Here is a 23154-nt window from a genome sequence, read left to right as displayed (position 1 = left end):
AAGCCTTGTGATTGTTCCATCTGGTTTTAAACTCTCCCTCGGTTAATCCTACATATGTGTTGGATGTGTTAATGTCCTTGCGTGTTACCTTAGATTGGTAAACAACTGATGTTTGCAAGCACCCCCCGTTGAGAGGGCAATCAGGTTTCTTGCGGCAGTTGCAGCCTTTGTTGGTTTTGGGGTCGCTCTGTCCGGGGGCCGACGGCTCATTTGCAATTGTTTTGTTGTGGTACACATATCACACATAGTGATATATATGTATACATATGTCAATATATGTGTATGTATATATTCAGATACAATATATATTATATATATGTATAATATATATATATATACACACACATATTGATATGTATGTATACATATGTCAATATATGTGTATGTATATATTCAGATACAATATATTTTATATATATGTATAATATATATACATATATATCCACATATTGATATATATGTATACATATGTCAATATGTATACATATATATGTATGTTTATATGTATACATACATATATATATATATATATATATATATATATATATATATATATATATATATATATATACACACACACATATTGATATATATGTATACACATATATATATATATATATATATATACACACACATATTGATATATATGTATACATATATATATATATATATATATATATATATATATATATATATATATATATACACACACATGGATATATATGTATACATATGTCAATATATTTGTATGTATATATTCAGATACAATATATATTATATATATGTATAATATACATACATATATATATATATATATATATATATATATATATATATATATATATTTATATAGTATCTGAATATACTGTATATTAACACTCATGCATACGAGTGTGTGCACTTTAGGAAAATCACCAACAGAGGGCAGCAACCTCCCGTTGTAAAGAGGAGGTTTAGAAAACAGTGTTATTTTTGTGCATGTGTGCGTGTGTGTGTGTGTGTGTGTGTGTGTGTGTGTGTGTGTGTGTGTGTGTGTGTGTGTGCAGGGGGAATAGTGCAGGTGTGTGGAGCTGAGTGTGGAATTAAAAGTGGCAAACGGGCTCGATGGCGGTTTAGGGAGAACTTACCAAAAAAAAATGTGATGATCTATTTTCAGTTCCAGACGCTCATCTCTTTATCTGCTCCCAAGAAGTGCCTCTGAAAGTCTTCCATGTGAGGACAAGTCAAAGGTTGTAACTGTCACTTATAACTTCAGAGTAGTTAAAGGTGCAGTGATGCTCTTGTGTTTTTACTCTCTCAGACACATTGACTCACAGTCAATTTGAGTAATTTTTTTTTTTACTTGTTGGGAAGGCACATCAAGTACTAAGTAGTGATGCCTGTAAATTAGTCAAAAAAAATCACAACATGCACAAATCATACTCATGTGTCATATATTACAGTAATGCTGCTCTCACAAGCATAGGCACCGATCTACATTTCTGCCAGTGGGTGCTCGGACGGGCGGTAAATCTGACGCTACTTTTCTGAAGCTATATCTACACTAAGCCGTATAACCCCTTAAACGAATAATTATTTAGCCTAAGCCCCGTTTCAGCCACACTAAACCAGCGTTTAAGGTTCCCCTCCTCGGACATTTTTTTACACGGGTAAGTCAGCCGTGTATTTCTTGAATCTCCAGCTCTTAGCTTTGTATGGACTCATCGATCGTTTACAAACTGAGTTCGGAGAGGAAGTGAAAAAAAGCGGTTTCATAACTCGGAGCTAACCACTGGAATTATGGAGGCGAGTCATCCAGACATGCCCGTGTTTCTCCTTCTACATGTACAGACGCTTGTGGAAATCAAACATGAATACCTTAAGAGAAAGCGATTGCAGCTATTTGGGATACAACACTTCTCAGACGGCAAAAGAACTTTCGAATGTCCAGGTCAGCTGTGATTCTACTTACCGAGAAACTTTGTCCATTTGTCGAAGGAGACACAACGAGAATGAGGGCTCCCGTGGATTTGATAAAAAAAAAGGTAGCTCGTGCTTTGTATTACCTGGCTGTCGAGGGAAGACTAACTACGGAAAACGGCGAATGCTTTTGGACTGGCAAAGCAGACTGTATCAGTTATTGTCTGCCATGTATGTCGCGGACTCAACGTCCAGGTCCAGAGTATATAAAGTCACCAAAAACGAATGGACAATAAAGGTGAAGGCAAAAGAGTGAGGAGTGTCCTGAAGAGATATCTAGATCCCTAGATTAATTGTTGCGTACTTTCATGTGTTCAATTATGATGGCGCAGGTGTGATCCACTACAATATTGGCGGGCGGAATGTTGCCCACGGACTGCCTGTTCTACAGTATCAGCAACACAACTACAATGCCACTGCTATAATAAAAAAAGATATATATAATGAAAGTAAAAACATTTTCAACATCATTTGAAAAACGAATGGTCAAAGTTGTGGATGTCTGGGAAGTGTTCTGTGGCTGTGAGCAGAGCAGCTAAGTTTGAGCCACTGGAGTCAAGTAGGTGGTAGGAACGATTAAGTGACTGGAAGAAAAGGAGATTAGAAAGTGAGTGTATGTATTGATGTGCAGAGTTACTAAGGGGACAGGTTGTGAAAGTTTTTTTCACAAGTAAAGACTGAATATAAATCAGTTAAGTTACTAAGAGCAGGAATGTTGTGATCAATGGATAGGGTTTTCAAGATGATGCAAGGAGCAGCACTTTGAACATTTGTTTGAGATTTTTCTTTAAGTCATTCTTGGTTTTCTTACTTTTCCAGTAAGTACAATTCTTAGTTAATCACTGAGTTCCTTGGCATTCCTCATTGTTCTGAGTATTGGTCCATCCAGTGAGCTGCATGGATGCAGTCAGTTCATCTGTAATTAAAAGTAGATTCTTACGAGTATTCTAAGGTAAAGGTTACTGTATGGATTTATTTGAATCTGTATTATTTCAACCCAATGTTATCAGAGAAAAGTATGCACCCAATTCTAGTATTTAAAACTCAAGTCTTTCTGGAATTGGCCTACCAAGTAAAACCAGGAGGTCAATCTAACTATTGATGGTTTTGGAGCTCCCTTCCGTCTGGGCCAAACATCAATAAAGTCTATCCTAAGGCCCAAGGAGGTTGGGTAATGCTACCCTGGCCTACAATACCATCTACAATATAGTGCAGAAATTACAGTCCATCTCACCAGATGAACCAAAATGTATCCTGGGTGATGTTAACCACACTCAAAATTTCCCTCAGACACTTCTTCCAAACAGGAGAAAACACAGGATCTCTGTTATGGGTCAATAAAGAATGCACCTTTGGCTCCACTGCACTTATCATAGCAGAGTGCATCGCTTGTTAGTTGCTCACGTAGAACACTGTTGATTCGGACAGTCAAGTGGGCATTATTCACTGGCACATAACCAGTTGTTATGGTTCCTTTCCTCAAATTCAACGGCCCAAAAATGTTTGTTTGCAGTTGTAACTAAGATCTTAGAGAAGATAGTCAGGTCTGAGATTCTACTGCAAATTGAAGCAGCATTCGATCCTTTGCAGTGTGCACATGAGCCCAACAGAGGTGTAGGGCAGGGGTCGGCAACCTTTACCAGTCAAAGAGCCATTTTGACCAGTTTCACAAATTATAGATAACAATGGGAGCCGCACATTTTTTTTGAAATTTTAAATGAAATAACACTGCATACAAAGTTTATTTTTTTTGCTTTGTGCTGCCCACACCTTGATGTGGAATTTGAAAGCTGGTGCGGCACGCGGGTTCTTATTTAATGGCGCTTGTCAGCGTCATGCGTGCCGTGATGGTACAGCATATAGCACCTCGGGAGAACATCTGCACCGTAACACAACATAAACACAACAGGACAAATACCCAGAATCCCATGCAGCCCTAACTCTTCCGGGTTTTGGTTCAAAGTGTGGCGCATTATTAGTAAGAGTGTTAAAGTTGTTTTATATGACCAAGTATGCCTTGCTGTCACGTACGTGTGCAAGGTAAAGATGTATATTGTTTAACAAGTGTTGGGCTGGCACTCTGTTAACACAGATTGAGGAGGGCGCCAAATGTTGTAACATCATGGCACGGCCTTATTACAGCCGTAAGGGTGAAAATCGGTGAATATTAATCCCGGGAGTTTTCTGCGAGAGGCACTGAAATCCGGAAGTTTCACGGGAAAATTGGGGGGTTCAGCAAGTAAACTGCTGAGCCGCATCAGAGTGATCAAAGAGCCGCATGCGGCTCCGGAGCCGCAGGTTGCCGACCCCTGGTGTAGGGGATGCTAGTCTTGCTTTGTTAGATGTGTTTTTAAACATTTGAATAAAAATCTGCAACACATGCCAGACTTTTAATAGTAGACTTTTCTTTGGTCTTCAACACAATCTAGTCATTAATTCTGATTCAAAGGCTAGCAAAGTCTTTCCACTTGGGGGATCATTTTGTAGGCTAGACTCCTATTTTTTCAAAAAGAATAAATGGCATGAGTAAATGGCATTTGTCAAAGAGAACCTTGTGTCTTGAGAACTATCAAGGTTACGTTATTTCTCGTTTAGACAAAAGCTGTCTCTCGGGCTAAATGTAGTCCGAATGTTTTCTTTGTTTGTTTTTTAATAGACAGACGCATGTTTGTGGGATTGGATTCACACATCAAGTGCTTTGCGCACACTAAAAATCGAGTGCTAGCAATTGAGCCAGTCTTGCACCAGGGTCTTGGGCGAACACAGACTGGACGCTGGCCGAGAGTTAGTGGGCGGCCAAGGGTGGAGTCGACTTTCTTGGTTGCTTTGTTGGGTCTGCTCCTGTCTCTGGGCATGCTCCCCCAACCCCAGCAGACGATGGCATGGAACATTTTAGAGATGATGCAGGGAGCAGCACTTTGAACATCTGTTTGAGAATTAAATTTTTTTTATTCTTTCATTTTATTCTTGGTTTTGTTACTTTTCCATTAAGTACTTATCTTAGATAATCACTGAGTTCCTTGGCATTCTTCATTGTTCTGAGTATTGGTCCATCTAGTGAGATGCATGGATGCAGTCAGTTCATATGTAATTAAAAGTAGATTTTTACAAGTATTCTAAGGTAAAGGTTACTGTATGGATTTATTTGAATCTGTATTATTTTACCCCAATGTTATTGGAGAAAAGTATGCACCCAATTCTAGTATTTGAAAATCATGTCTATTATTTCTGTAATTGGCCTACCAAGTAAAACCAGGAGGTCAATCGGCGAGGGAGATGTTTCATACGAGTTCCATGCAGTCTAAACTTTAACTCATGTACGTTTCAAATTGCCTCCTCCGTCAGCAAGACGCCACTGCGATCAGCCGCCGCCTCCAACGCCTGCCAGTCAGGGGCAATTTAAATTGTCCCCACTCTTCCGCGCTACACAGTGCCCCTGCTTAAAATTAATATTACAATCTCATCTCGTTTCATGAACCCAATTTTGTGTATCATCTCGTCTTGTTAGATGAACGTATCATCACACTCTAAGTAACAAAGGTGATTGAGGATGAGATCAGTCACGGCTCAATTATTGGCTGCAATTATGGGGTGGTGGTGCTCAGATGATAGAGCGGCCGTCCAGAAACTTGAGGGCTCCTCTTACGAACCCAGCTTCTGCCTTACTAGTCACTGCCGTGGTGTCCTTGGGCAAGACATTTCACCCCCTTGTTCTGTGTGTCGCTCACACTGGTGTACAAATGTGAGTGAATGTTTCCGTCAGTCTACCCCAGAGCAGTTGTGGCTATAAATGTATCTTACCACCATCATTTTTTGAATGTCCATCCATCCATCCATCCATCCATCTTCTTCCGCTTATCCGAGGTCGGGTCGCGGGGGCAGCAGCCTAAGAAGGGAAGCCCAGACTTCCCTCTCCCCAGCCACTTCGTCCAGCTCTTCCTGTGGGACCCCGAGGCTTTCCCAGGCCAGCCGGGAGACATAGTCTTCCCAACGTGTCCTGGGTCTTCCCCGCGGCCTCCTACCGGTCGGACGTGCCCTAAACACCTCCCTAGGGAGGCGTTCGGGTGGCATCCTGACCAGATGCCCGAACCACCTCATCTGGCTCCTCTCGATGTGGAGGAGCAGCGGCTTTACTTTGAGCTCCTCCCGGATGGCAGAGCTTCTCACTTTATCTCTAAAGGAGAGCCCCGCCACCCGGCGGAGGAAACTCATTTCGGCCGCTTGTACCCGTGATCTTGTCCTTTCGGTCATAACCCAAAGCTCATGACCATAGGTGAGGATGGGAACGTAGATCGACCAGTAAATTGAGAGCTTTGCCTTCCGGCTCAGCTCCTTCTTCACCACAACGGATCGATACAGCGTCCGCATTACTGAAGACGCTGCACCGATCCGCCTGTCGATCTCACGATCCACTCTTCCCTCACTCGTGAACAAGACTCCGAGGTACTTGAACTCCTCCACTTGGGGCAAGATCTCCTCCCCAACCCGGAGATGGCACTCCACCCTTTTCCGGGCGAGAACCATGGACTCGGACTTGGAGGTGCTGATTCTCATCTCAGTCGCTTCACACTCAGCTGCGAACCGATCCAGTGAGAGCTGAAGATCCTGGCCAGATGAAGCCATCAGGACCACATCATCTGCAAAAAGCAGAGACCTAATCATGCAGCCACCAAACCAGATCCCCTCAACGCCTTGACTGCGCCTAGAAATTCTGTCCATAAAAGTTATAAACAGAATCAGTGACAAAGGGCAGCCTTGGCGGAGTCCAACCCTCACTGGAAACGTGTCCGACTTACTACCAGCAATGCGGACCAAGCTCTGGCACTGATCATACAGGGAGCGGACTGCCACAATCAGTCCGATACCCCATACTCTCTGAGCACTCCCCACAGGACTTCCCGAGGGACACGGTCGAATGCCTTCTCCAAGTCCACAAAACACATGTAGACTGGTTGGGCAAACTCCCATGCACCCTCAAGGACCCTGCCGAGAGTATAGAGTTGGTCCACAGTTCCACGACCAGGACGAAAACCACACTGTTCCTCCTGAATCCGAGGTTCGACGATCCGGCGTAGCCTCCTCTCCAGTACACCTGAATAGACCTTACCGGGAAGGCTGAGGAGTGTAATTTTTTGAATGTGGAGTGCATAAATGATGGGTTCTCAGTGGAAAAAAAATGTCAGTCTAAGCCTGGGCCCCTGGAAAGGGGGTCCAGACTAAAGCCAAGGAAAGAAAAACCTCATAGCCATAGCACACATAAGCATGTGTGTAAGAGGGAAACATCAAACATCAAAGAACACACAGGACAAGAAAGACATTAAAAGAGCAGAGCTGATGCAACCAGCCATTTCTACATACAGCTCGAAACAATGCTTAAAAGAATAATAAATAAATACAAAATTAAAAAACACATACACTGTGGTGGCCTATGCGATGTTCCACGCCATCGTCTGCTGGGGTCGGGGGAGCATGCCCAGAGACAGGAGCAGACCCAACAAAGCAACCAAGAGAGTCGACTCCACCCTTGGCCGTCCACTAACTCTCGGCCAGCGTCCAGTCTGCATGGATTACATATTGTCTTCCTGAAGTCAATTACAGTTGCACAGTTGTCCATGTGCTTCCTGTGCACTTCCCTGCTGCACTACTGGTTTGTGAATAAAGACCCTTTTTACCTGAACATTGTCTCTGGTCTCTGCATCTACCGCCATTAAGTGCGTGTGTGACTATACTACTGTATAGTATGGTGCGAATGCTTTTCATCAACCACCCAATTAGGAGCTTCTCTATCGTGATTACAAGTTTTCTTCTTTATGCTTTAATTCTACAGACTGCAGCATGGCCTGGCAAAGAACTCTAAAATCTGATGAAGCGATCTATTTGTAAGTGAGAGACCGTCGCTGTTGCTTCATATCCGCCTCACTCTGCTGTCCTTTATGACCTGGGAAAACATCACCCGCAGCAAATCTGGTGAGTAACGAAGGCAGTTTCAAGCGATGCCCTAATGCCACTTTGCCAGTGGCCTTGGTACGTGTCGGAGGATTTTACAACGTTTAATCAGACTTTTGGTTTCGAAGGCAAGGCAATGGCATGCCTGAAGTGACTTTTTGCTATGTCTCTTCTTGTCTTGGGTTAAATAACAAACATTCTACGCAGCAGAAATCCTTTTTGTCAGGAATATTTGAGTCACAAAAACTATGGTATCAGGTTGTGCATGTTTAGTTTTTTTTTTATCGTGCAGCCTTTGGTCCAATGACATAAATGCTCTATAACCACTAAACCAAGGGTGTCAAAGTCAATGAATTATCTTTGGCCCCCGGGATGATATTTGATTAGTATTTGAACCGGCCCGCAGGCCACAGCCGCCTGTTGCTGTTTTGCACGCACCAAAACTCTATCAGTATTGGCGCTAGGAATTTTCAAAATGGGGTCCCGGCGACCCCATCTGCGGTCCTCTCCAAGGTTTCTCATTGTCCCATTGGGTTGAGTTTTTCCTTGCCCTGATGTGGGATCTGAACCGAGGATGTCGTTGTGGCTTGTGCAGCCCTTTGAGACAATTGTGATTTAGGGCTATATAAATAAACATTGATTGATTGCATTGATTAAAATGATAAATATATGCATTATCCTGTTATATCTCACATTCTATATTCTATATCGTCATAAACGATACTTAATTTATTTAAAAAAATAAAAAAAAAAAAAAAATTTATGCACATGTAAATGTATTCAGTTATAAACATTCATTCACTTTCGTCTTTCCTTCATGGATTTAAACTTTACCACTGCTGGTATTTTTTTTCTATATTTTTATTGTAATATTTTCAGAATGTGTTTGTTCTATTTTTTGGCCAAAGTAAGACAAAGAAAACAATCTGAAGTTGTGTTAATTCTTTAGTTTTAATGCCATGATTTTAATAGTCCGGCCCACGTGTGCACAGAGTTTCCTCCAAGCGGCCCCTGGCCTAAAATGAGTTTGACACCCCTGCACTAAACTATCAGTCCTAAATGTGTGCACAATGTATTTTTTTTATATTTTGCTACTGGCCTGACCAAAGTATTAAACGACAAATGCAAACATAGGCAAAACGCACAGATATGTTAAAGTATTGAACTTCACAATTATTAATTTTTGACAAGTCAATGAATTTACAGTATTTTCGATTAGGTTCATTGGTAACTTATTTTACTGTAGGCCTACTGTTTTATAAGCGCGATAATAAGACTTTCTAAAAACCTCTGATTGATAGTAGGCATTTGCTGTGCCCAGCACTGCGTTGAATGTTTCAGCTTGTTACTTTTGTGCTGCTGGTTTAAATTATTTATTTTAGTCTTGTTGTGCCCTAAACCCAAAAGATACTCTTTAACAATATATTGTAAACAATAAACATGACTATACATTCAGGATAGTTAGACAGAGCAACTTAAACCTGCTAAGTTTTGATTTTACGTAGATGTCAAAACTTTTTTTCAATTTCTGCATCATTTAAGAATGATGCAGACCTGCACAATAAATTTAAATGTAATGTAGTTATCCAGCTCCCCTGCTTTGCACATACAGATACGTAAACATGCACACAGCTGCTTGGCTTGATGCCAAATATTAGTGGAGTCCAAACTGCCCACATAGCGCAAACTAATGCAATTGAAATGACTGAATTTTGTTACAAATTCCTACAATTTGTGTTTTATCTTTAAAGGCCTACTGAAACCCACTACTACCGAACACGCAGTCTGATAGTTTATATATCAATGATGAAATCTTAACATTGCAACACATGCCAATATGGCCGGGTTAGCTTACTAAAGTGCAATGTTAAATTTTGCGTGAAATATCCTGCTTAAAACTTCTCGGTATGATGATGCCTGCGTGTGACGTCACGGATTATAGAGGACATTTTGAGACAGCATGGTGGCCAGCTATTAAGTCGTCTGTTTTCATCGCAAAATTCCACAGTATTCTGGACATCTGTGTTGGTGAATCTTTTGCAATTTGTTCAATGAACAATGGGGACAGCAAAGAAGAAAGCTGTAGGTGGGAAGCGGTGTATTGCGGCATGCAGCAACACAAACACAGCCGGTGTTTCATTGTTTACATTCCCGAAAGATGACAGTCAAGCTTTACCATTGGCCTGTGGAGAACTGGGACAACAGAGACTCTTACCAGGAGGACTTTGAGTTGGATACGCAGACGCGGTACCGTGAGTACGCTTCCAAACATTTGATCGCTTGCCCGTACGTGCGTGCCGCTATGTGCATGTCACGTACGTAACTTTGGGGACTTTGGGGAAATAGATGTGCTGTATGAACTTTGGGGAGGTGAACGTCACTTTGGGCTGTGGGATTGAGTGTGTTGTGCAGGTGTTTGAGTTGTATTGGCGGGTTATATGGACGGGAGGGGGGAGGTGTTTGTTATGCGGGATTCATTTGTGGCATATTAAATATAAGCCTGGTTGTGTTGTGGCTAATAATGTATATATATGTCTTGTGTTTATTTACTGTTTTAGTCATTCCCAGCTGAATATCAAGTCCCACCCGCCTCTCACAGCATCTTCCTTATCTGAATCGCTCCCACTGCCCTCTAGTCCTTCACTCTCACTTTCCTCATCCACAAATCTTTCATCCTCGCTCAAATTAATGGGGAAATCGTCGCTTTCTCAGTCCGAATCGCTCTCGCTGCTGGTGGCCATGATTGTAAACAATGTGTGGATGTGAGGAGCTCCACAACCTATGACGTCACGCGCATATCAAATGTTACTTCCGGTACAGGCAAGGCTTTTTTATCAGCGACCAAAAGTTGCGAACTTTATCGTCGATGTTCTCTACTAAATCCTTTCAGCAAAAATATGGCAATATCACAAAATGATCAAGTATGACACATAGAATGGACCTGCTATCCCCGTTTAAATAAGAAAATCGCATTTCAGTAGGCCTTTAACAAATGTGTTTTTTACCTACTACATGTTCTATCTGTGTACTTTTACATATAGTATTGATTTTAGTATCTTCTAATGATTTTATTTGTCTTAAAGCACGGACCAAAAGTGACAACCATAATCATGACACATGTATTAAAATGTCAAACTATTCTAACCTAATCCTAGATTATGGCAGGCTATATGTAATATATACAATTGTAAATTGTTCTTTGAGTGCAACAAGAAAAGCCCAATGTGTTCAATGCCTTTTATTTTTTGTTTTAATATTCTAAAATGGTTATTTGAGTGCTATAAGAACCATATGTTTAATGTATTGTAAGATTTTTTTGGGTTAAAATGAAGCCAACATTTTTTTGTGGTCCCCTTTATTTATTATCCACACAAGTCAATAGCATCAACAAAGCTTACCTCTGTGCATTCACACACAGTAGAAAATGTTTGGTGGACAAAATGAGACAAAGGAGTTCGATAAAACACGTCTTTCTGTGGCAGCGTTGGAAAAAGTTATAAACAAACTGTTGAGTCACTGTCCGCACAACGGTGAGTTCAAGGGCCGCTGAAATTAGTAGGACAAAACGGCGCTCGCCAAATACTAAATAATCAGTGAAGCATAAACACAAACATATTAAACAGTGGGCTTTCTAAGAATTAGGAAGGTTTGTGTCGTGTTTGTCCTCCTACAGAAACCAAATTAAAAAATATACTTTGACCCCTATTTTTTTTTTTTTTTTTCATACATTTTTAAAAAAGCTCCATGGAGCCACCAGGGCACTGCTAAAGAGCCGCATGTGGCTCTAGAGCCGCGGGTTGCTGACCCCCGTTATAGAGGAAGGCAATGTTTTATAAATATCTCCGCAATGCCTCTGGTTTGATTTCACAGTTTTGGGACTTATGCAGATCCCAAATACACAAAACAGTACCAATAGGTAAGAAAAGTTGGTCTTGCATAATAGGTCGTCCTTAAATAATGGAATGAAGGCTGGTTCTTTGCAGTGCCGCCTCCCTAGGTTGTGTGAAAAATCCTGGAACATAGAGTTTTATAACACTTGTGAATGGATCAATCCAAGCAGTGTGTCGCCATGGTGATGTAGTGTGTATATGCACGCTACAACAGCTTCTTCTTCATGGCTGGATGTGAATAGTAATTTGTTGATGAAACTTTGTGTTGTACAAGTTTTGGTGAATCAGTAACGTGTCAGAGGGGGTTAGACAGCTGTGTGTATGTTATTGTGTGTGTATGTGTGTATGTGCCTGCAAGGAGAAGCGTGACAATTTGATATTAACTGTAAAAAAAAAAAAATCAATAGACGCTACATTAAATGTGTCACATAGTTCATTGATCACGTTCCAGATGAAATTGTTAAACTCGTCTGTTAGTACCAAGATGTTCAAACCTGGCAGACGTGCGACCGCCTTTCGCTGTGGTCGCATTAAAACAAGGATTGTCAATTTTTTATTTTTTTTATTTTTTTATAGCTAATACAGAGTGGCATTATGGTCCTTTTAATCCTCATCTCAATGGATGTTTCTAGGTGTTTCAATTGAAGCGATCAGAGTAGATTTGAGAAATGTTCTGGATGTTTATTTTATCATTTTGTTATGTGTGGCATATGCATCCAAACTTCAATCAGTCAATCAATCAAAGTTTATCTATATAGCCCTTAATCACAAGTGTGTCAAAGGGCTGCACAAGCCACAAAGACATCCTCGGCTCAGATCCCACATCTGGGCAAGAAAAAACTCTTGGAGGGGAACGCAGATGTGGGGACCCCCCACATCCCCCTCGTGGGCGACCAGTGCAATGGACGTCGAATGAATCAGTTAATAGTGTGAGAGTCCAGTCCATAGTGGGGCCAGCCAGGGATCATCTTGAGTGGTCCACCCCGGGTCCCGACTTTGAACAGCTAGCACGTCATCTGTGGTCACTTAAGATGTGCGATAATGGCTTTTTTGCCGATATCCGATATTCCGATATTGTCCAACTCTTAATTACCGATTCCGATATCAACCGATATATACAGTCGTGGAATTAACACAGGGGGTAACGGGGGGTGTATATTGTAGCGTCCCGGAAGAGTTAGTGCTGCAAGGGCTTCTGGGTATTTGTTCTGTTGTGTTTATGTTGTGTTACGGTGCGGATGTTTTTCCGAAATGTGTTTGTCATTCTTGTTTGGTGTGGGTTCACAGTGTGGCGCATATTTGTAACAGTGTTAACGTTGCATTCACTTGTGTGTGTGAAAAGCCGTAGATATTATGTGATTGGGCCGGCATGCAAAGGCAGTGCCTTTAAGGTTTATTGGCACCCTGTACTTTTCCCTACGTCCGTGTACCACTCCGTACAGCGGCGTTTAAAAAAGTCATAAATTTTACTTTTTTAAACCGATACCGATAATCTTGAAACCGATACCGATAATTTCCGATATTACATTTTAAAGCATTTATCGGCCGATAATATCGGCTGTCCGATATTATCGGACACCTCTAGTGGTCACCTAATAACCTCTCCACGCAGGAGAGGGGGGGGCAGAGCAGAAAAGTGACGGCAGATCAACTGGTCTAAAAGAGGGGTCTATTTAAACTTCAAGTGCAATGTTCCACCATCCAAGGGGCGCTGGACTTATTCCAGCCTTAGAGGGGCGTAAAAACCAAAGTACTTAAGTTGATGGGAGAATTCGCAGATTTGACTGGGAACGCTCACATTGAACTGTTGCTTCCCCCAAAATGCACATCTTGGATGAAGGCGCGCTGTGACAGACTTAATTAACCCTTGTGTGGTGTTCGGGTCTGTGAGACCCGTTTTATTTTTTTATTAAAAGAAAAATTATACAATTAATTAATTTTTCAAACTGAGACTCACTGACTTTGGCTCATTTTCTGTGAAGAACATATATCAGAATGCATATTTAATGACCACACACCATACACCCCCCTACACATTTCTATTACATATAAGATGTCCGGGTCCACTGGACCCGGGGCTAATAGAAGTGTGGAAATTGATGTTCTGTGTACCACACGCACCCACCCACACACAGCAGGCCGAGACAGGAGGAGGACATAGTGTAGGGACACAGAACATCAGAGGGTCAAATGTGCGAGAAAATGAGAGCAGACAGTGTTGACAAACAATGTTGCAACCTTGTGTGGGAACCGCAGGTGCAGAAACACAAAAGAAGAATCCCTGTGGGATGTAGAAACTGGCAGAGAAATGTTCCGTGCAACGTTCATATTGTTGTTACTCAGCCAGCGTTTGTGGGTCTGATGAACCCGTTGCATTTTGTGGCTTTTAACGCCTCACAATCAAACACTTTTATGTTAAAATACTGAACAGATGTTTATTGGGATAAGGTAAACATCTGTTCAGTATTTTAACATAAAAGTGTTTGATTGTGAGGCGTTAAAAGCCACAAAATGCAACGAGTCCATCAGACCCACAAACGCTGGCTGAGTAACAACAATATGAACATTACACAAGGGTTAAGACAAGTGGGACAATCCTGCACAGCCAGAATCCGCGCAATGGCACAGCTATTTTCACTTAAGCACATGGGAGAACGGGGGCCCTTAGTGAGTGCAGATGACAGGTTTACAGTTTGGTTTCGGGCCAAATGAGGGCATGCGGTGTGCTCACAGTAGCTACTCGCAAATTGCTGAAAGCAGACAGTGTGATCCTCAGCACATGAGCATATTCTCTGCCGCAGTAACAATTTTCCCTCATAAATTAAAATGAGTGGTCGTTTAGGGACCATTTTGAAACGGTAGAAGGTCCACTGCAGATGGAGGATGCTATTCCAATGCAGCCTGCAGGTGATAAGACACTTCTTTTGTATGACTTTATAATAACATAGTGTTCACTAGTGAGTTGGAATTACAGAAGACAAAAATGCAAAATCTACTTAAACATCTTCTCTGCACAAGCATATTCTGAAGCATGCGATTCTCAAAGGATAATTATCATGGGTAACACGAGAATAGATAGAAGCGTCAATCACGCCCAGGTGAAATAACAGCAGGGCAACCTCTTTAGGGATGAACAATCACAGTCAGTTTTTGCTGAGCCCCATTAATTGACGTGGCACTTTCAAATTGGAATGTACACAAAGATATGTAATCTAATTGTAATAAATAAATTAGAGCAACAACCCAATTAGTGGCCCTTATTAATCAATGTGTTTTCTTAGGTTTGTGTGTAAGAGGGTATATTTATGAAGGATGCATGAAGAGTTGTCAGGTAAAATTAATGGAAGTGCCTGTTAACCAATACTAACTAGCATGTGACACACCACTTAATAGAATTCACATTATACATTTTTTTCCAAGATGGCGCCACTGTAGTGGCTACTGTTGGCAGGAGATCTGTGCTCTTGGGTCATCCTTTTGTGTTCCTGGTGTTTCCCTCTTGTTTTCATGTGTTTATTTTTTATTTCCCCTTTGGGACTGTGCGACAAGGGGTGGCACTTTTGTGACTTCTATGTCGCTTTTTTGTGGGTAGTAGCGTCATGTTCGTATCGCAGTCTAAGATCATTTCTTGATACTGTCTGGTATTTAACATCAGCATAGCCATTAGAGGTGTCATATTTGTAATCTGTGCCAATATTACAGCGGACATCACTTATCCGCAAATGGCTAGGGTGACGTTATAGGTCAACCGTAACAACAGTCAACAGTTCAATTTTTGTTTTATCTGACCACAGAACTTTCCCCCAGAAGGTCTTATCTTTGTCCATGTGATGTCAGACGAAACACAAATTTAGCTGTTTGGCCACAATACCCAGCAATATGTTTGGAGGAGAAAATGTGAGGTCTTTAATCCTAGGAACACCACACCTACCGTCAAGCATGGGGGTGGTAGTATTATGCTCTGGGCCTGTTTTGCTGCCAACGGAACTGGTGCTTTACAGAGACTAAATGGGACAATGAAAAAGGAGGATTACCTCCAAATTCTTCAGGACGACCTAAAATCATCGGTCCGGAGGTTGGGTCTTGGGCGCAGTTGCGTGTTCCAACAGGACAATGACCCCAAACACACATCAAAAGTGGTAAAAGAATGGCTAAATCAGGCTAGAATTAAGGTTTTAGAATGGCCTTCCCAAATTTCTGACTTAAACATGTGGACAATGCTGAAGAAACAAGTCCATGTCAGAAAAACCAACACATTTAGCTGAACTGCACCAATTTTGTCAAGAGGAGTGGTCAAAAATTTGACCAGAAGCTTGCCAGAAGCTTGTGGATGGTTACTTGCCAAGGGACATGTAACCAAATATTAACATTGCTGTATGTATACTTTTGACCTAGCAGATTTGGTCACATTTTCAGTAGACTCATGATAAATTCATAAAAGAACCAAACTTCATCGAATGTTTTTTGTAACCAACAAGTATGTGCTCCAATCACTCTCACAAAAAAATAAGAGTTGTAGAAATTATTGGAAACTAAAGACAGCCATGACATTATGTTCTTTACAAGTGTATGTAAACTTTTGACCACGACTGTAGGTGTGAAAATACACAAAACCGAACTATTTGAGAAATAGTTCCCCTAACCCTAACCCTAACCCTATGGGAGCATAGTGACTGTTACTACCACAATATATTTTCTTGATTTCTTTTAGTGTTTCTTAAAGCCAGAAGGTTGCTATTTGAAACTACTATAATTGTGTTATCTGCTTCTTTTCTACAAAATAAAACAACAGAATGAACATCCTCCAAGTCTAGTGATTGTATTATTTTTTTCAGGCGTTGTAGGGTTCTGTTTTAACTGATCTTAAGTGCATTGTTCTTCCATCACAGTAATGACTAGAGATGTGTTAAGTATCATTATGCATACGTGTGTTTGGCAGGTGCCTGGCTGGCAGGAGTACCATCCTATTCCTTCTTCCTTTGAGGATTCCAGCAGCATCATTCGGTCATACCTCCTCCTGGCATGGAGTGTACCAAAGCCCAGTCGGAGGGTGGCCTCAATGTCACCCTTACCATCCGTCTCCTTATGCATGGAAAAGTAAGTAAACACTGTGCATAATCCTTTCTTTAATGACCAATACTATATTCAGGGTTTAGATTTCTTAATCTATTTCTGTATTGCATTCATTTGCCATACCACTTGTCCTCAAGAAGACCTAGACTGGTCGCCACTCTATTGCAGAACATTCACACTTAGATTCGCAATGATGAGTCGTCAATTGGCCTAACTTTTTGGACAGTGACAGGAAGATGGAGTACCTGGAGAAAATCCACACACTTGTAGGGAGAACAGACTAGGCCACAATGTATCACAAAGGATTTTCCCTTCTTGCTTTTACAGTTTGTAGTAATTATGTTGCATTGCTGGTGTTGTTTCTCTGTCATCTTGGCTTGAAATAATATTAGTTATTATTAGGGTTGTTTTTCAATAAGTAACGCATTTTTGGGTAAAAGGCTTTTTTTTATTAAAAAGTTACTTTTTTCTAGAGAGGAATTTTATTAAGGATTAATCTCATTAACATTATTTACAGTCACACATCTTATGTACATGAAAGTATTTGAGCATGCTGTATAGAACTACTATTGTCATGACCCGCTGCCCGGATCAAGTTTGTTTAGTTTTTGACTCCCTCAGTTCCTGTTTTGAGCACCCCTGGGTTTGTGTTTTAGTTGCTATGACTGACATATTGTTTTCACCTGGCTCTGATTAGTGTCCGGGACGCTCTCCTGCTCCTGGGCACTAATCAGAGAGCTACTTATTCCCTGCTTTTTCGCCACACTCACTCTGGCTTTCTTATTTGCTTCCACGCAACAGTTACGACGGCTACTAATTTGATTCCTGAGCTAAGTTTCACCTTTTTGTTTGCCTGTTTACATGCTAAGCTTTTCTTGTTGGCTATTCCGTTAGCTTCCCGTGCTATTGGCACGCTGGTGCTCTTTTGTTTGTATCTCGCATGATTTATGGACAATAAATAATTTCCTTACCTGCACCTTGCCTCCGGAGTCCCATCTGCATCCTGGGAGAACGATCCACGCAGTTTAATGCGACCCCGCCGTGACCACTACGACCATACATGGCAATTCTTGTAAAATTAAAGCTGCAAGCAGCGATGGACGGGACCGACTTTGACGGCACATAAAATCCAAACCGGAGCAGTAATTAAAACTCTTTGGTCAACTTTTAAATCAGAAGGGTTCAATCTCTCTCCTGTGCTAGTTTGAAGCCGACACGACAAACACGCTCAGAGGAGATCATGTTTGAAATAAGGTGACCGGTTTTTACAAAACTTTTGTTTTGAAGGGGGAATTGCAAACTTCCTGTTGATTTTTGCTGGGGGTTGTCAATATATGAAATGTAGGTCTAAGTGAGACCTACATAGAGGTTTTTGTTTCATGTCTCTAAGACATTACGACTGGAAGTTACAGGCAGTTTTGTCTGAGTTTTCTTCCTAGGAGCAGTTGTGTCTGTGTTTTCTTCCTAGGGAGCGCTAGAGCGCAATTTTGAGTTTTGGGGTTGGGTTTTTTTATTAGATCGCAATTTTTGCCAGTCCTGATGTGTGTGTCCAGTTTGGTGAGTTTTGAAGCATGTTAAGGGGTTAAATTACAGCTCAAAGAGGCAAAAGTGACTGTTTTTACTAAACTTTTGTTTTGAAGGGGGAATTGCCAACTTCCTGTTGATTTTTGCTGAAGGATGTCAATGTATGAAATCTAGGTCTAAGTCAGACCTACATAGAGGTTTTTGTTTCATGTCTCTACGACAATTTTGAGTTTTGGGGTTGTTGTTTTTTTATTAGATCGCAATTTTTGCCAGTCCTGATGTGTGTGTCAAATATGGTGAGTTTTGAAGCATGTTAAGAAGGTCAAATTACAGCTCAAAGAGGCGGCAGTATAATAATAAAGAATAAAACGCACAAAATACAATAGGGTCCTCTGTCCCAAAGGGACATTGCGGTCCCTAAAAAATGTCACTCATATCTTGCTTTTGAGTATATTTTAATAGAATAAAAATCATTTTGATCAGTAGTTGGGAAGGAGTAGGACAAACCAGCAGTAAAATTAATAATTTTTAACCAACTATTGTGTCAAGGAGCGCTAAATTGCACAACCCAATAGTTAGGTTGGGAATAACCCAACATTGTAGTGAGCGTAATTCAGTTTTTGTGTTAAATAAATTCAACCCAACAGTTGGGTTATGAATCAACCAACATTGAGTTAGCATAACTCAACTTTTGGGTTAAATATTTTAACCCAATAGTTTGGTTGGGAATAACCCAACATTACCTTATCAAAACTCAACTTTTTGGTGAAATAGTTCAAGGCAAAAGTTGGGTTGAAAAAATTTACCCAAAATGTTGAGTTAAAATAACTCAAATAAGGGGTTCGTCCTTTTCTGAACCAGCAGTTGGGTTAAAATTAGGTTATTTGTTAACCCAACATGTTTTAGTGTGTAGACTGGTCTCCCGCCAATCGCAGGGAAGAAACAACCATTCACACTCACATTCATACTTACGGACAATTTAGAGTCTTCAATTAACCTAACATAGATTTAGGAATGTGGTTGGAAGCTGTGGTACCCGGAGAATTCACGCACGAGAAAACATGCAAACTCCACACAGAAATGTCCAAACAGAGATCTATACCATCCCTACCGTCCTATCAGTAATATCTGCTTTCTTCTGGAACCATATGGTACTTTGGCCCAAAGGTTACAAATGAGTTTTCACTCTTATTGCAGCAAGCTATCACATCCGATGTTAGTGAACCACTGGGACCAATTTACAATGTTTGGTATCCAGCCCAAGGACTAAACATGTGGACTGGCTGAGTTCTTAATAATAAACAGCCCTCTGTCTGTGTCACATGATACAATAGTTTGTTTTTTTCTGGTCAAATGGAACTTTAATACTTCTATTTCTCAAGAAATGTAACCAAGTTGGTTTTACATTTGGGGCATTAGGATGAACTACCGTATGTAGCTGTAGTTGTTAGATCAGCGTGGTGGGAGAGGTAGGTTGACCAAAGTTCAAGAAAACACAGGAAAGCAGATAAGGTTAAAGATGTTGTGTTGGAATATCACAAATCATCGCAGCAAACTGCAGAGCAGACAATGGTCTGGCAACAATAGGCCCCTGGGGGTTAAATCACCAAAAATGATTCCCGGGCACGGCCACCGCTGCTGCTCACTGCTCCCCTCACCTTCTAGGGGGTGATCAAGGCTGAGGGATCAAATGCAGAGAATAATTTCGACACACCTAGTGTGTGTGTGTGTGTGTGTGTGTGACAATCATTGGTACTTTAACTTTAACTTTAACTTTCCACCAACTTTTGGTTCCTGGAACCTCTGGTTCCTGGATAGATGTGTGTATATATATATATATTAGTAGTAACAGACACATTCATAACAATATGTAATTTGTGCAATATTTATTGTATTTTGGTCATTTTAAGCAAAACCGGAACTTCTTTCCTCAGCGCATTTATTTCTGTTTCCATAGCAAAACACTTCTGACTTCCGGCTACAAATGTGTGTTCCTACTTCCGGAAACAAAGGGCTTGTGTGTGGTAATCATGGCAGACTTGGTAATGGACAAAGAAGACGACTATTTTTAAACAAATGAGGATTCACAACCTTATCTTTTTGAAGCTGAATTTACGGATGATGAACTGCTGGTTATAGTTAGCAAGCACGACGAAGAGCGTGAAACGTTGAAGTAGACGGAAGCCGAGAGAGTGAGGTCGGCGTAACTTGCCACTGTAAATGTCCAACTTAGAGCCAAGCTATGCCGAGATAAATAGCGTGCTTACCCAAAATCAACTGGAAAAAACGGCCTTGGCTGTCCATCGAGTGAGACGCAGCACATCATGCTTATTATTACAACTACTTACACTGTCGAGCTGGCAAACAAAACATGAAATGTGGGTCGATACTTTACAGATAGTGTAAATATGTATATGTGTATAATATCTTGGCAACACTAAATTGGCCCTTGTGTGTGAATGTGAGTGTGAATGTTGTCTGTCTATCTGTGTTGGCCCTGCGATGAGGTAGCGACTTGTCTAAGGTGTATCGCACCTTCCACCCGAATGCAGCTGGGATAGGCTCCAGCACCCCCCGCGACCCTGAAGGGACAAGCGGTAGAAAATGGATGGATGGATGGATGGATGTTTGCTCATGTATCAGTACAGATTGGTGTCCTATCGCATTGTGTTTTGCAATAAAAACTCAAAAGCCATTCAGGTGTTGATGCAGAAGCTATTTTACGGATAATGTCGTAGCATGCTGTCACAAGGCGATGTGTTACTACTCTATAAAAACAGTTCCTCAGTGTTCACTCTCACAATAACAATGTCGGGAAAGGGGAAATGATGAAGTTTTGTTGCCTGTTTTTCTGCTGCAATTTCAAAGTGATCTAGAGGCAGAATAGATTTCTCCCATTACCTGCATTTCTGGGCCACCAAGAACGAGCCAGTTATTGCAAATTAGAATGCAAAAAAACCTCAACCTTTTGTCTGCTTGTCTCTTTTAAGGATTGTGAACGATAGGCAAAATTCCAACAAAAGTGCAGTTTCCCTTTAACTCCTCCAAAGCTTCAAATGTCATTAGTTGTTCTGAATATAAACGGTGGGCATCTAAGTTGTCTTGAATGTGATCAGAGCCTTTCTGATCATGTGGCCCCTGTAGTGGTTTTAGCCTAAACAATCACAGAGTGCTCAAAACTGGCCTTGAGGCAGACATAATTAACACTCATGGCAATTTAGAGCATCCATATTACCCTAGAACAGTGTTTCTTAACCATAGGGCAAAAATATCTGTTTCCCAGGTGTGGTTCGTATGGGCTGCAGTGGTACTCAGTTGTCATACACTTTTCCACAACTTGTGGAAGTAATGCATCAGTTGACTGAACGTCACAACAATCAGAAGACATCTGAAACAAAAGTCATGAAGAAGTTTCCTAAACGGGTTTTTATTCAATAAAGAATTATTCAGAGAAAGCAAAAATCTTTGAAAGTATTTATTTGAGGTCTCAAGTAAAATTAGTTTAAGTGAAAGAAACGTTTACGCTGCTACAGAAGGAAAGAGGAAGAGGAGAGACAAATAAGTTTTCAAGATGCTTATATCTGCTTTGGTAAATGTGAGAAAAAGGAGGAGGGGTTGGAGCGAAACGTCCTATCCTGGGAGGGGGAAGAAGGTTAGCGAAAGACACTTTATCTGATTACTATATTACATACTTGCCAACCTTGAGACCTCCGATTTCGGGGGGTGGGGTGGGCGGGGGCGTGGTTAGGGGCGTGGTTAAGAGGGGAGGAGTATATTTACAGCTAGAATTCACCAAGTCAAGTATTTCATAGATATATATATATATAGGTCCTGAGTAGTCTTGGGTTCAATCCCGGGCTCGGGATCTTTCTGTGTGGAGTTTGCATGTTCTCCCCGTGACTGCGTGGGTTCCCTCCGGGTACTCCGGCTTCCTCCCACCTCCAAAGACATGCACCTGGGGATAAGTTGATTGGCAACACTAAATTGGCCCTAGTGTGTGGATGTGAGTGTGAATGTTGTCTGTCTATCTGTGTTGGCCCTGCGATGAGGTGGCGACTTGTCCAGGGTGTACCCCGCCTTCCGCCCGATTGTAGCTGAGATAGGCTCCAGCGCCCCCCGCGACCCCAAAAGGGAATAAGCGGTAGAAAATGGATGGATGGATATATATATATATATATATATATATATATATATATATATATATATATATATATATATATAAGAAATACTTGACTTTCAGTGAATTCTAGCTATATATATATATATATATATATTTATTTTATTATATATATATATATATGTATATATAAATAAAAGAAATACTTGAATTTCAGTGTTCATTTATTTACACACATACACGCACATAACACTCATCTACTCATTGTTGAGTTAAGGGTTGAATTGTCCATCCTTGTTCTATTCTCTGTCACTATTTTTCTAACCATGCTGAACACCCTCTCTGATGATGCATTGATGTGTGGCATGCACAAAAGTGCTTTCATCAAATGCATTAGAGACTGGAATCTTCCATCTCTCCCTAGCATGGCCCAAAACCGGTCAATCTTTGCTTCCTGAGGAAGATCTTCAGTGCCAAGCACTTGGTAGTCCACTACTTCTTCCCGGAGGCTATCCAGGTCCAATCGCAGCTGCGGCTTGGAACTTACAAGCTGTTATGAGAGTAGCGTATGTGTGTGTGTGGCCCTTTAATAGATGAGCATGTGAGGTGAGTGACGTTAGTGAGTGTGTGGACGAGAGAAGAGAG

General features: G+C 41.1%; 1 protein-coding gene across 2 annotated transcripts in view; it reads left to right on the top strand.

Moving 5' to 3' along the window:
• Nucleotides 1–23154, top strand: part of LOC133574385 (poly(rC)-binding protein 3) — a 114518-nt gene that overhangs the window by 51401 nt on the left and 39963 nt on the right. For both annotated transcript variants that reach the window (XM_061926560.1, XM_061926559.1), the window contains exons 2-3: nt 7787–7926; nt 16735–16892. In XM_061926560.1, the coding sequence (XP_061782544.1) occupies nt 16818–16892 (75 nt within the window). In that variant the 5' untranslated portion in view covers nt 7787–7926; nt 16735–16817. The remainder of the gene's footprint in view (nt 1–7786; nt 7927–16734; nt 16893–23154) is intronic.

Source organism: Nerophis lumbriciformis, linkage group LG31 (genome assembly GCF_033978685.3).
Source record: "Nerophis lumbriciformis linkage group LG31, RoL_Nlum_v2.1, whole genome shotgun sequence".
Taxonomy (NCBI): Eukaryota; Metazoa; Chordata; class Actinopteri; order Syngnathiformes; family Syngnathidae; genus Nerophis; species Nerophis lumbriciformis.
This window is presented reverse-complemented; position numbering and strand designations above follow the sequence as displayed.